General features: G+C 35.9%; 1 protein-coding gene across 11 annotated transcripts in view; it reads left to right on the top strand.

The window, feature by feature from the left end:
- HCFC2 (host cell factor C2) overlaps positions 1 to 13,959 on the top strand; it is a 60,510-nt gene that overhangs the window by 12,572 nt on the left and 33,979 nt on the right. For 4 of the 11 annotated variants that reach the window (XM_082349872.1, XM_082349874.1, XM_082349867.1 and 1 more), the window contains exons 6-11: positions 673 to 757; positions 2,315 to 2,421; positions 2,526 to 2,718; positions 5,874 to 6,115; positions 8,096 to 8,263; positions 8,809 to 8,861. In XM_082349872.1, the coding sequence (XP_082205998.1) occupies positions 673 to 757; positions 2,315 to 2,421; positions 2,526 to 2,718; positions 5,874 to 6,115; positions 8,096 to 8,263; positions 8,809 to 8,861 (848 nt within the window). The remainder of the gene's footprint in view (positions 1 to 672; positions 758 to 2,314; positions 2,422 to 2,525; positions 2,719 to 5,873; positions 6,116 to 8,095; positions 8,264 to 8,808; positions 8,862 to 13,959) is intronic. The other 7 variants (XM_082349869.1, XM_082349868.1, XM_082349875.1 and 4 more) reach the window with 4 other exon arrangements.

The raw sequence follows: 13,959 nt of genomic DNA on the forward strand, positions 1-13,959 counted from the left end.
AATTGCTTTGAAAAATATTTTTCATTGAGTTGTACTTGATATGAGTGATTGCTGATCAGTCAAGTTGAACAAATTAATATTTGATTTATGACAGTAACTCTCCTGGGCTCCCTATAAGTCAGGTCACCATATATTCTGGTTTGCCTTGGATGGTCCTGGTTTATGCTTATTGTCCCACGTAATTATCAATAGTACCCCTTTCACTCTGTGAGATGTCCCAGTTGAGGATGATTGAATTTATGTGGTTACTCTGTCTACAGGAAATGTGTCACTAGTAATGTTACTACTGGTCAGTGAAAAACCTCCTTGCATAGCTATTTTAAGGGATCGTAGGAATGAATATTTGGAGGGTATGTGCGCTCCCACTTCTGAGTGTCTTCTACACAATATGCTCTTACTTAAAATGTTAAAATCCTTTATCTGGTTTTAATTCAAAATTGGTAGCACCCTAAATACACCTCTCCATTACAAATACTAACATTCAAGTGTAAATAGATTTCTGTCATTGGCAATTTATGTCAGCTGGAAATGTTTATTTTAAGATGAAATTCAAGTAATGGTTTTGAAACACTTTTGCTTCATTTTTGTAAGTCCTTTTTTTTTAAATTCTGTAAGTTGAAATAATTTGCTATTATTAGATTAAGTTGCTAATATACTTCTTTTTACTTTTAGAAACTATGTCATGGTCAAAACCAGAAACTAAAGGGACAGTGCCACTTCCACGAAGCCTTCATACAGCCAGTGTTATAGGAAATAAGTATGGTGTTTTTCTGTTTTTTAGTCTTTCTTTTTTTTTTTCTTTTTAACAAACTTAAGAAAGATAGGTACAAAGAAGAGTGATGCTGCTAGTTTCTTGAAAGTGATTTAATAATGTTTGATTGTGCTTAGTGAAGATAAAGTAATATGCCCACAGGAGCTAAAATACTTACTGTGCATAAAGTAAGTATTTACTTTACTGGGCATAAAGTAATATGCCCATAAGAGCCAAAATACTTACCATTTTCTTGTCATGCTGCCTCTTTTACTTCTTCACATTCCTTACAATATGCACAGAGTAGGTATTACATAAGTGTAAGGTAGAGTGTTGTCAAACTGATCTGTCCTCCATCAACAGATTTGACACACCTAACTCACTGTTTCTTTTTACATATTTTACATATTTTTCACATATTGATTTGTACCCAGGTGTGTATTCAGTGTCTATGCTCAATGATTATACTTTGGATGGTGTTAATGGATAGAATGTGGACTCTGTAACCAGATTGCCCGAGTTCAGGTCTGAGCTTTGATACTTGTCCTATCTGTTCTGGGGCAAGGAAACTTTATCTGTACCTCAGTTTCCTCAAGTATAAAATGTGGATAATAGTAAAACCTCCTTCACAAGGCTGTCATGAGGATTGAGTGAATTAATACATGTAAAATGCTTCAAACAGTGCCTGGTACATAGAGAGCACTCCATAAAGGTTAGCTGTTACTATCAACAAGTTCCCTTGTTTGTGCAACATTGGGCCAGAATTAGGAATATTGTTTAAATAGAATTTAAGTAAGTATTTACCTGTGTAGGGACTTTACCTTAAAAGTAATGTTTTAGGAAACAACTAGTTGTTATTTAGAACCTCATTAGTTCTTCTTAAAAAATAGCCATAAACAACATCTAATAAGATATTCATTTTTTTAAACAGCAGAACCTTTTTATAACATGTGGTTTTTCCATTGGAACTCTACTATATAAAATAGATTTTAAAAAAATAGAGCTTCTCTGGTTGACATGAGGCTACATGGCCTAAGCTCTTCCTGATGAGCCTTTCTTCTTCAGCAGCCATCGGGCATGTCTCGGGAACCCTTAGGGCCCTGAGGAACATAGTCTAATGTTTTTTATTTGATGATATCAGTGACCAAAGTTATATGAAACTTAATTCTCTTTGGTTACTATACACATACAATTCTAAATTTAACTTTGGATGTCATAGATCATTTGAGTATCCTTCTGGCTGAGGTAACCCTTAGTATATTGCATACAATATTGATTTTCAAATGTATTATAATTGAAATATTTCCCACTTTAAATAACTTGCCAGAGAGAAATAATTTTGATTCTGTATTGCTTCATAAAATTATAAACTCTTGAAAGAAGACCACTTTATTCACTGTCGTATTTCCATTACCTTGACAGTGATAAGTGATTTATTAGTCCTGAAACTTTGAGTCAAGAAGAAAGAAATTCGTCTATTCTTAGCATTTTAAATCTAAAAAATAAAATTAAAGCTTTAGGAAAAAAACCAGCTACTTTATGTTTTCTTTTTTTGTTGTTCAGGATGTACATCTTTGGTGGCTGGGTTCCACATAAGGGGGAAAATATTGAGACTTCGCCTCATGATTGTGAATGGAGATGTACCAGTTCATTTTCTTACTTAAATCTTGGTGAGTCTTTTAAGAGTTATTAAAATAAAGTTTATTAATAAAATAACTTTTGTTATTTTGTCCTTTAAGAAAAGTAGATTAGTCATGGATATTTCTGTCTTTAGATACAGCAGAATGGACCACCCTAGTATCAGATTCTCAAGAAGACAAAAAAAATGCAAGACCAAGACCAAGAGCTGGACACTGTGCTGTTGCAATTGGCACTCGATTGTATTTTTGGAGTGGAAGAGATGGCTACAAAAAAGCACTGAATAGTCAAGTTTGCTGCAAGGATCTTTGGTATCTTGATACTGGTAGGTAAGAGTATTTAACAAATACAGTTTTTCCTTTAGATAAATAAATAATCAAATGATGTCTGTCTTTTGAGACTTACTGCAAAGCCACTGCCTCTCCTCTTCTCTTTCATGTTGGGTTGGCCAAAAAGTTCATTCGGGTTTTCCATAAGTGCTTATGAAAAGCCCAAATGAACTTTTTGGCCAACCCAGTAATTGAAAATGAATGGAAGAAATGATATATGTAGATCCTTCCCATTATAGGGGAATTTCTTAATGTCCCTCTCCTTGAGTTTAGAATAGATTTAGTGACTCCCTTCCAAAGAATAGAGTACGGAAAGGGAAAACTAGTAGCTTTGCACTGTAGAAACCTGGCAAACATCATCTTAAGTAATCAAGGTCAGTATCACTAGTGATAAGTCATGTTGATATCATTTACCCCCACCCCCCATATCATGTGATAAGAAGAAACTTCACCTCTGTGGTACTTTTCCCCAAAATGCATAACACCATTCTAAATATGAGAACATATCAGACAAACCCAAATTGAGGAACATTCTAGATATTTTGCAGAATATGTGAACAGTACTCTTCAAAAGTTTCAAAGTGATGAAAAGCAAGGAAAGACTGAGAAATTGTCACAGATTGGAGGAGACTAAGGAGATGTGATGACTAAATGTAAGGTGATACCCTAGATTAAATCCTAGAACAAAAGCCATTAATTGAAAAACTGGTGAAATCTGAATAGTCCGTAGTTTAGTTAATACATAGTGTTACTCCAATGTTAATTTCTTAGTTTTAACAGATGTATTAGCATTAGGGGCTACTGAGTAAAGGGTATATGGGAACTCTGCAATTCTTCTATAAATCTGAAATTATTCCAAGATAAAAAGATTTTTTTTATAAGTTTTATAACACCAAAAACATTTTTTAATATGGAACTCACGTCCATTTTTCAATAAATATTTATTGGTTGACAGCTGTGTACAGGAATTTTTCCAAATGCTGAGAGTACAGTATTGAATGCTGATAATATCCCTACTGTCAAAGAACTTACATTCTAAGAGAGCGTGAGGGCAGGAGGATGATGGGCAATAGTCAAACAAAGTAACAAAATAAGTTTAGTTTTGTGTAAGCATGTGAACACAGTAAGATAGAACAATGAGATAGTGATGAGAGGTACTAGGAATGAGGTGGGGTGGGGTGACTACTTCAGAATGGGTAGCCAGGAAAGGGTGACATGGCATTCGAGATGTAGTCCAAATGATGAGAAGGTGCTACCCATGTAAAAAGCCTGTTTGGGGGTGGGGCGTGGGGGAGTGGGGACACTGCAGGAAGAATGAAAAGCAAGTATGAGGGCCCTGAGATGGGAATACTTAGCATGTTTGGCAACAGATTTGAGCTGAGTAAAAGAGAGTCTAGGAATGGAGATTAGAGTGGTGATCATGGGACAGATCATGTAGGACCTGGAACACCATGGTGGAGATTAAATTTTTAAAAAATACATGGTAGGTTATTTATTAGTTTGAAGGAGAGATGTGTACATCTTGGAATGGTCACTGCACTTGTGTGGAAACTAAATTGAAGGGGGCAAAAGTACACCGAGACAAAAGGAGGCTTTTGCAGTGGTCAAAGAAGTCTTCAACTCTAGTGGTGACAGTGGAGATGGGGAGAAATGGATAAATTCAGGACGTATTTTGGAGTTCTTGTTGACAGAACCGACTGATGAATTGGGTATGGCAGATGACAGAAAGAGAGGAAAGAAGGATGAAGTTTTTTAGGTTGAATAATTTGGTGGTAGTTCCATTTACTGAGATGGGAAAATTGCGGAGAAAACAGGCTTGTGGAGAAAATGAAAAGTTCCATTTAAACCCTGCTAAGTTTGAAATAAGGAGATCAAGTAGGCAATTGAGGGAATAAAGAAGTCTGGAAGCCAGTAGAGAAATCAGATCTGAAGACGTAGTATGTGTTGTTTTATGAGAAAAGCAGATTATAAAACATATCTATGATTCCAGTTTTTCTTTTAAGTGTATAAACAGAAAAATCTGGAAGGATACACTGTGTACCAAAGTATTATCTAAGAGGTGAGATTATACATTTTTTTTAAAAGGTTTTCTCTCTTATCTATATTTTCTACAGTAGCATGCATTGCTTTTATAATGTAGAAAGTTTAATTTTAAAATTAAGATACTTGAAAAAGTAATAAATGGAACAATTAAGTTGGAGACTAAATGCTTTCTATGCAAGAAGTACATACTAGCAAGTAGGAAAAAATATAGAAAATTGAACTTACTGATTCATCTTTGAAATTGGGAATTATGAGCTGAAGTCCAAGGATAAGCTTCTAATCAGTCTCTGCGATTAGAAGAAAAAGGTGCACATATAAATTTTTCTCAGTAGCAAATACGTCACTTTAACCAGATTCTTTAAGAGATCTGTGACTTTTAAAAGATTAAAAATCATTGTCTCTGAATGGCCTGTTTTTCCATAAACCTTTCCATAAAAGGCTGTGGACAGGGATATCTATCTAAAAGTAATCATGGCCACTATCATAAAGACAAAATTTAGATTTTGCTTTTCCTTGTGATAACTTGGCCTCAGTTTGGGCAAGGGAGGGGGATAGAGTTCTTCATCTTGCCTTTCTTCACTTTTAGTTAAGTTTTGTGCATTTGAGTTCATATAAAGATTAATATACTTCCATAACGGTTTTTTATGAAAAATAGCAGTCTTTTGCTCACACTTTCCTCCCATTTTCCTTGCTTCACAAGCATGTGCTTTCAGCTCTGTTAAACAGTTCTTATGGTATTTACTATCAATTCTCCATATAGCGTGAATATGTTACTTTAATTTTTTTTCAGTTTAGGCATAATATGCTCACTTTCTACCGTGGAAGTTAAGGATTTCTCTCTTCTTCCCACCACTCCTCCCCTCTCTCCTATGCACCTTCCCTAACCCCTACTCTCTGAGTATGATTGATTACACCATAATTTTGTTAGATGAGTGTTCAGTGTTTACATTATAACCATATAAATGCTATTCACAGGTGAACTATGTAGAATATTGTGAATATTTTTTGTTTGCCATCGATTAGTAATGGTCACTTTGTTTTAGATTTGTATGTATTTACCACTAATTCAATCTGTGCTCTCATTTGTTTAAATCTTCTCTCATTATGGTTAGATGCATCAGATATTCTATCAAATTTCCTCATCTTGAAGAAATTTCTCCTCCTCCAATTTGGGATGATTGCCTTCCACAAATTGAGCACACCTATCATCTTGGAGTCTCCCTTCATCATCTTTCTGGGGGTATCTTTTGCCTCTCACCTATGCCGTATTCCCTTGTTCCTGGATCTCGTATTTTTCCCTTTGTTAGTTTACATCCTCATTTTTGTAGAACACATCCCAGGAAAAGGTGCATAGGTGATAAATTTATTTTGAGATCTTGCATTGTTTAAAAATAAGTTCAGTCTTCCTTCCCACTGAATTGGCAGTTTGAGCGGAAATAGAATTCTATATTGGAAGTCATTATCCTTCAGAATTTTGAAAGCTGGGAAAAAATTTTTTTGAAAGTTGTTATATTATATTCAAACTTCAAGTGTTTTTGTTGAGAATCTAAACCACTTCTGATTTTTGGTCCTTTTAAATGTGACCTTTCCCCTGATAGCTTTTAGGATTTTTTCTTTGTCCCTACTGTTCTTAAATTTTATGATAATGTGTCTTGTTGTGTGTCTATTTTTAATCCCTTGTGTTGAGTACTCAGTGGGCCCTTTCAGTCTGGAAATTCATGTTCTTCAGTTGTGGGAATTCTCAGTTTATTTCACTGATTTACACCCTTCTGCTTTCTCTATTTTTCTTCATGTAACTTCTGTTATGTGGGTGGTTTACCTCCTGGACTTGTCTTCTTATTCTCTGCTTTTGTTCAGGTATGGGTTGCCTTACTTTGAAAGACATAAATAAACTGGATTGTGAATAGGATCGTGGAGGAATTTACATGGGAATAGTTGGAGGAACTAGGCTTAATTATCCTCTAAAACAGGGTCATTAGACTGTTTTTGTAAAGACCCAGAGAGTAAATATTTTAAGCATTGTGGGCCATAAGGTCTCTGTTACACCTACTCACCTCTACCGTTGTAGCATAAAAGGAGTCATAGACAATACCTAAACAAATGAGCATAGCTATATTTCAGTGAAACTTTATTTACAAAAATAGGCACAGACTGGATCTGGCCCATGAGCCATAGTTTGCTGACCCCTACTCTAAAAGATACAAAGAGATAGATATTAGACTTGTTCTATAAAGATTAAATTATAGTGTATAGATTTCAACTCACTAGAAAAATACATTTTCTTATATAACTGTCCAGAGATGGAGTGTACTGCCTTGGGATTTGTGAGTTCCCTAATTTGATAGGTAAACAAAAAGAAGACAGGGATATTATAGAAATAATCTTAGGTCCTTTTTTCCAGTTCTAATAGTCTATGATTGTTATTGTTTTAGAAATGTTGGTAATATTTTATGCCAAAATAATTACCTGTTTTGGTTAGTACAAGTTTTTTGTTTGTTTGTTTGTTTTTTAATTTTTTTTCTTTTTGGCTGCATTGGGTCTTTGTTGCTGTGCGCAGGCTTTCTCTGGTTGGGGCGAGCGGGGGCTACTCTTCGTTGTGGTGCGGTGGCTTCTCTTGTTGTGGAGCATGGGCTCTAGGCGTGCGGGCTTCAGTAGTTGCGGCACGCGGGCTCAGTAGTTGTGGCACGTGAGCTCTAGAGCACAGGCTCAGTAGTTGTGGCGCACGGGCTTAGTTGCTCTGCGGCATGTGGGATCTTCCCGGGCCAGGGCTCGAACCCGTGTTCCCTGCATTGGCAGGCGAATTCCTAACCACTGCGCCACCAGGGAAGCCCTGGTTAGTACAAGTTTTGATAAGAAGGTATTAACTTCAAAGAAGTTACTTCAAAGAAGTTTTTCCAAGATATCATGTCCAAATAATTTTTGCTAACATTAGCAGTATTTCTAACATGTATGCTGTTGGCTCAAAATTGGGTCATAAAATTAAAAACTTACAAAGAAGCTAAAATAGCATAGCTGTAACTATAAAGTACTTGGTTTTTCCCCCCACTTCTAGGATTAAATTTTTTTTTTTAATTTGATGACTCAGCTTGGAACTAAATTATTTTGTTTATAGATTTATTCGTATAAGGAATTAGATAAATAAATAAAATCAGAACTCCAAATTATTTTCATTTGACCTACTATAGCTATGTTTATCTGAGTAAACTTTTTTCCTCTTAGTAAACAGATGAAATGTTCATTGCTGATGTTTTCAGAACTCCAGGTCCACAAGCTATATAGGCAAACTATTGATACATTTGAAACTTTAATACATAATACGAATATTGTTCTTTAGAGAAACCACCGGCACCATCACAAGTACAACTGATCAAAGCCACTACCAACTCTTTTCATGTCAAATGGGATGAAGTGCCTACAGTTGAAGGCTATCTTCTGCAGTTGAATACAGACTTGCCGTACCAAGCTGTGTCATCAGATTCTTCAGCAACACCAAATATGCAAGGTAACATAATTTTCACACTTAAAGCGTGTATGCTCATATGTTTCGCGAAAAAAAGATAGTGTAGAAAAGCCTGTGATTAGACCTGGTTTAAGAAATTTTATGCTATGATGTTTCCTGCCTGGTAAATCAGATACGTTATGTTTCAACTCTAAAACTTGACTGTATTACCATTATGATGTAGTAGAACACATAGACATGTAGGGTAGAATGTTTTTTCTGTAGTTCATTTTGATGTACTTTCTTAATCTGACATGCTACTTGACTTCAGGAGATGGTTTTAATTAGTTTTCTTAAATATTTCAGCTTCTTTCAAAAGTATTTTTAACTAACAGGCACTTGGAAAGTAAAAGCAAATTTAATTTTACGTGTTCTTCCAAAAAGGATTTCAGTTAAATATTAAGCAGACTATTAAGAAAACAGGTAAACTTTGATAAATATACTACTTTTTAAACCTTTAATATGTAACTTTTAAAAATATTTGATTGTAATGTATTTTCTTGAAGCTAATTTAGAGCATATCAGTCTGAACTTTCCCATTCCTACAGGAGTCAGGATGGACCCACACAGACAAGGCAGTAATAGCATCATTCCTAACAGTGTAAGTTGAAAAAATTTATAACAGTAAATGAATGTTTATGGTTACAGTCCCAATTTTTATTAATATTTTTAGCATATTACCCTAGGACAGGGGTTCTCCACCATGGCTGCACATCACAATGACCTCTGAGATTAAAAAACAAACAAGCACAGATTCCCATGCCTTTCCCCAGATCTAGTGAAGCAGAATCTTAAAATGATGCCCAGGTAACTCTGTTTTTAAGGAAAGCTCCATATATCATTGTGACAGTAGCCTGAATTAAGAACCCCTGGCCAAGAGATTGAAGTCTCATTACACATAGTATCAGAGGCTAATACAAACACACAAACACACACATACACATATATATATATATATATACACACACACATATATATGTATATATATGTGTGTGTATATATATATGTTTGGTTTTTGTTGTTTTTTTTTAAAATTTAGGTGGTACTACAAGGTTTATAATGAAGAACAATAGTTTCCTGCTCTGCTCCTACTTGCTCTTGATCCTGCCTCTAGAAACGACTACTTTCAAATATTTTAGCTCTCTTCTGGTATCTACCTTTGTGCTTTTAAATAAAATCCTTGTGCTGCCACTTCTTGACTTTCTAGTTTTAGGTCAATTGTCTTCAGTAATGGAAGATGAAGATTTTATGATCTCTTAAAATACTGCCATTTCCTCCCCTTCCTCTTCCCACATCCTTTAAGTATTTTTAGTTGAATCATTATTTGATATTTACATTGTGATTATGACATATTCATAGGCGAGCCATGTAGTGTGCTGTGAGCATTGTTCCTTCTTCATGTAATTTTTTGTTTTTCTTGGCATTGTTAACTGCCTCACTTTTTCATTTGCTTAGTTTTCTTCTTGCCTATCATTAATTAATACTCAGATTCTCCAATAAAATAATAAAACTCCTCTCAAAATATTCAAACATATAAGGTAGTCTCTTTTTTCTTTCTTCACCACCCCCTGCCCCCAGAACCATTCCTCCCAGGGCGTCTGTCTTTTTTTTTTTTTTTTTTTTTTTTAATATTTATTTATTTATTAGTTTTGGCTGTGTTGGGTCTTTGTTGCTGTGTGTGGGCTTTTTCTAGTTGCAGCGAGTGGGGGCTACTCTTCGTTGCGGTGCGCGGGCTTCTCGCTGTGGTGGCTTCTCTTGTTGCAGAGCACAGGCTCTAGAGCGCACGGGCTTCAGTAGATGCGGCGCGTGGGCTCAGTAGTTGTGGCTTGTGGGCTCTAGAGCGCAGGCTCAGTAGTTGTGGCGCATGGGCTTAGTTGCTCCGCGGCATGTGGGATCTTCCCGGACCAGGGCTTGAACCTGTGTCTCCTGCATTGGCAGGCAGATTCTTAACCACTGCGCCACCAGGAAAGCCCGGGCCTCTGTCTTGATGCTCTAGTCTGTACTAATTCTTCTCTAAGTCTGCTACTCAGCTGTCAGATTAGAACTTCCATTTGTTTCATATTGGAAGTTTCTTTTACCTCTTTTCTGTGTTAGAGTCCATGTTTCTTGGTCTCATTTCATTCTCTTTCTTGGTGTTCTCCAGTAGTTTCCTGAGAAAGGGTTTATGAAAGGTAAACTTTTTGAGATCTTACGTATGTGAAAATGCCTTTATCTGTTCATATTTGATTGGTAGCTTGGCTGTGTTATAGAATTCTACATTGGAAATGTTTTCCTTAGAAATGGAAAGGCATTCTCCTACTGTCTTTTAGCATTCAGTGTTGCTGTTAAGAAGTCTGTTGCCACTTGGATTCCTGATCGTTTATATGTGACCTAATTTTTTTGTTTTAATCCCCAGTTCTCTGAAATTTCAATAGTGATGTACCTTAGAGTGTGTGTCTTTGCTTCATTCACTGTGCTGTGCAGTCAATGGGCCGTGTCATGGAAACTGGAAACTCATGGCTTTCATTACTGATTATTTCCTCCTTCCACATTCTCTTTCTCTTCTTTGGAAACTCCTATTAATTGAATGATGGTCCTCCTGAACTAATCCTCTGATTTTACTTTTTATTTTCTATCTTACCTCTGTTCTGCTTTCTGAAAAGTTTCTTCATTTATATTATAAATCTTCTATGCAATTTTTAAATATATTCAACCACATATTTAATCTCTAAAAGCCTGCTCTTATTCTTTATTTCTTTTATGACATTTTATTTTTGCTTCATGAATGTAATATTTTCCCTTATCTCTTCAAGAATTATGCTTTTTAAAAAAAAATAGAGTTATATTCTGCTCTCAGCATTATTTCTTTTTTTCAAGCTCCTTTTTAAAAAATTTGTTTTGGTCTTGGACTTCCATGTTAGAGGCTGTTATCAAATGTCTGGTGATGCTTGGCTATCCTTTCATGTTTAAGTGAGGCATTAAAAATGAGCTTGGAAGATATCTTAGCCCATTTGGCCTGCTATAACAAAACACCATAGCCTAGGTGGCTTATAAACAATAGAAATTTATTTCCTGCATTTCTGGAGGCTGGAAGTCTGAGATCAGGGTGCCTGCATGGTAGAGTTCTGGTGAGGAACCTATTTAGGGTTGCAGACTGCTGACTTCTCATTGTATCCTCACATGGTGGAAGGGACAATGGATCTTAATTTTTTTTTTTAATTATACTTTATTAGAGTATAATTGCTTTACATTGTTGTGTTAGTTGCTGCTGTATAACAAAGTGAATCAGCTATACATATACATATATCCCCATATCCCCTCCCTCTTGTGTCTCCCTCCCACTGTCCCTATCCCACCCCTCTAGGTTGTCACAAAGCACCGAGCTGATCTCCCTGTGCTATGCGGCTGCTTCCCACTAGCTATCTGTTTTACATTTGGTAGTGTATATATGTCAATTCCACTCTCTCACTTCGTCTCAGCTTACCCTTCCCCCTCCCCGTGTCCTCAAGTCCATTCTCTATGTCTGCATCTTTATTCCAGTCCTGCCCCTAGATTCCTCAGAACCTTTTTTTTTTTTAGATTCCGTATTTATGTGTTAGCATACAATATTTGTTTTTCTCTTTCTGACTTACTTCACTCTGTATGACAGACTCTAACTCCATCCACCTCACTACAAATAACTCAATTTTGTTTCTTTTTATGGCTGAGTAATATCCCATTGTATATATGTGCCACCTCTTCTTTATCCATTCATCTGTCGATGGACACTTAGGTTGCTTCCATGTCCTGGCTGTTGTAAATAGTGCTGCAATGAACATTTTGACTGTTTTTGAATTATAGTTTTCTCAGGGTATATGCCCAGTAGTGGGATTGCTGGGTCATATGGTAGTTCTATTTTTAGTTTTTTAAGGAACCTCCATACTGTTCTCCATAGTGGCTGTATCAATTTATATTACCACCAACAGTGCAAGAGGGTTCCCTTTTCTCCACACCCTCTCCAGCATTTATTGTTTGTATATTTTTTGATGATGGCCATTCTGACCGGTGTGAGGTGATACCTCATTGTAGTTTTGATTTGCATTGCTCTAATGATTAGTGATGTTGAGCATCCTTTCATGTGTTTGTTGGCAATCTGTATATTTTCTTTGGAGAAATGTCTGTCTAGGTCTTCTGCCCATTTTTGGATTGGGTTGTTTGTTTTTTTGATATTGAGCTACATGAGCTGCTTGTATATTTTGGAGATTAATCCTTTGTCAGTTGCTTAGTTGGCAAATATTATCTCCCATTCTGAGGATTATCTTTCCGTCTTATTTATGGTTTCCTTTGCTGTGCAAAAGATTTTAAGTTTCATTAGGTCCCATTTGTTTATTTTTGTTTTTGTTTCCATTTCTCTAGGAGGTGGGTCAAAAAGGATCTTGCTGTGATTTATGTCAAAGAGTGTTCTTCCTATGTTTTCCTCTAAGAGTTTTATAGTGTCCGGTCTTACATTTAGGTCTTGAATCCATTTTGAGTTTATTTTTGTGTATGGTGTTAGGGAGTGTTCTAATTTCATTCTTTTACATGTAGCTGTCCAGTTTTTCCAGCACCACTTATTGAAGAGGCTGTCTTTTCTCCATTGTATATTCTTGCCTTCTTTATCAAAGATAAGGTGACCATATGTGCGTGGGTTTATCTCTGGGCTTTCTATCCTGTTCCATTGATCTATATTTCTGTTTTTGTGCCAGTACCATACTGTCTTGATTACTGTAGCTTTGTAGTATAGTCTGAAGTCAGGGAGCCTGATTCCTCCAGCTCTGTTTCTCTTTTTCAAGATTGCCTTGGCTATTCGGAGTTTTTTGTGTTTCCATACAAATTGTGAAACTTTTGGTTCTAGTTCTGTGAAAAATGCCATTGGTAGTTTGATAGGGATTGCATTGAATCTGTAGATTGCTTTGGGTAGTATAGTCATTTTCACAGTGTTGATTCTTCCAATCCAAGAACATGGTATATCTTTCCATCTGTTTGTATCATCTTTGATTTCTTTCATCAGTGTCTTATAGTTGTCTGCATACAGGTCTTTTGTCTCTTTAGGTAGGTTTATTCCTAGGTATTTTATTCTTTTTGTTGCAGTGGTAAATGGGAGTGTTTCCTTAATTTCTCTTTCAGATTTTTCATCATTAGGGTATAGGAATGCAAGAGATTTCTGTGCATTAATTTTGTATCCTGCAACTTTACCAAATTCATTGATTAGCTCTAGTAGTTTTCTGGTAGCATCTTTAGGATTCTCTATGTATAGTATCATGTCATCTGCAAACAGTGACAGTTTTACTTCTTCTTTTCCGATTTGGATTCCTTTTATTTCTTTTTCGTCTCCGATTGCTGTGGCTAAAACTTCCAAAACTATATTGAATAGTAGTGGTGAGAGTGGACAACCTTGTCTTCTTCCTTATCTCAGTGGAAATGGTTTCAGTTTTTCACCATTGAGAATGATGTTGGCTGTGGGTTTGTCATATATGGCCTTTATTATGTTGAGGTAAGTTCCCTCTATGCATACTTCCCGGAGAGTTTTTATCATAACTGGGTGTTGAATTTTGTCGAAATCTTTTTCTGTATCAATTGAGATTATCATATGGTTTTTATCTTTCAGTTTGTTAGTATGGTGTATCACGTTGATTGATTTGCGTATATTGAAGAATCCTTGCATTCCTGGGATAAACCCCACCTGATCATGGTGTATGATC

The sequence above is a fragment of the Balaenoptera borealis genome (genome assembly GCF_965194805.1).
Source record: "Balaenoptera borealis genome assembly, chromosome: 13".
In the NCBI taxonomy this organism is placed as follows: domain Eukaryota; kingdom Metazoa; phylum Chordata; class Mammalia; order Artiodactyla; family Balaenopteridae; genus Balaenoptera; species Balaenoptera borealis.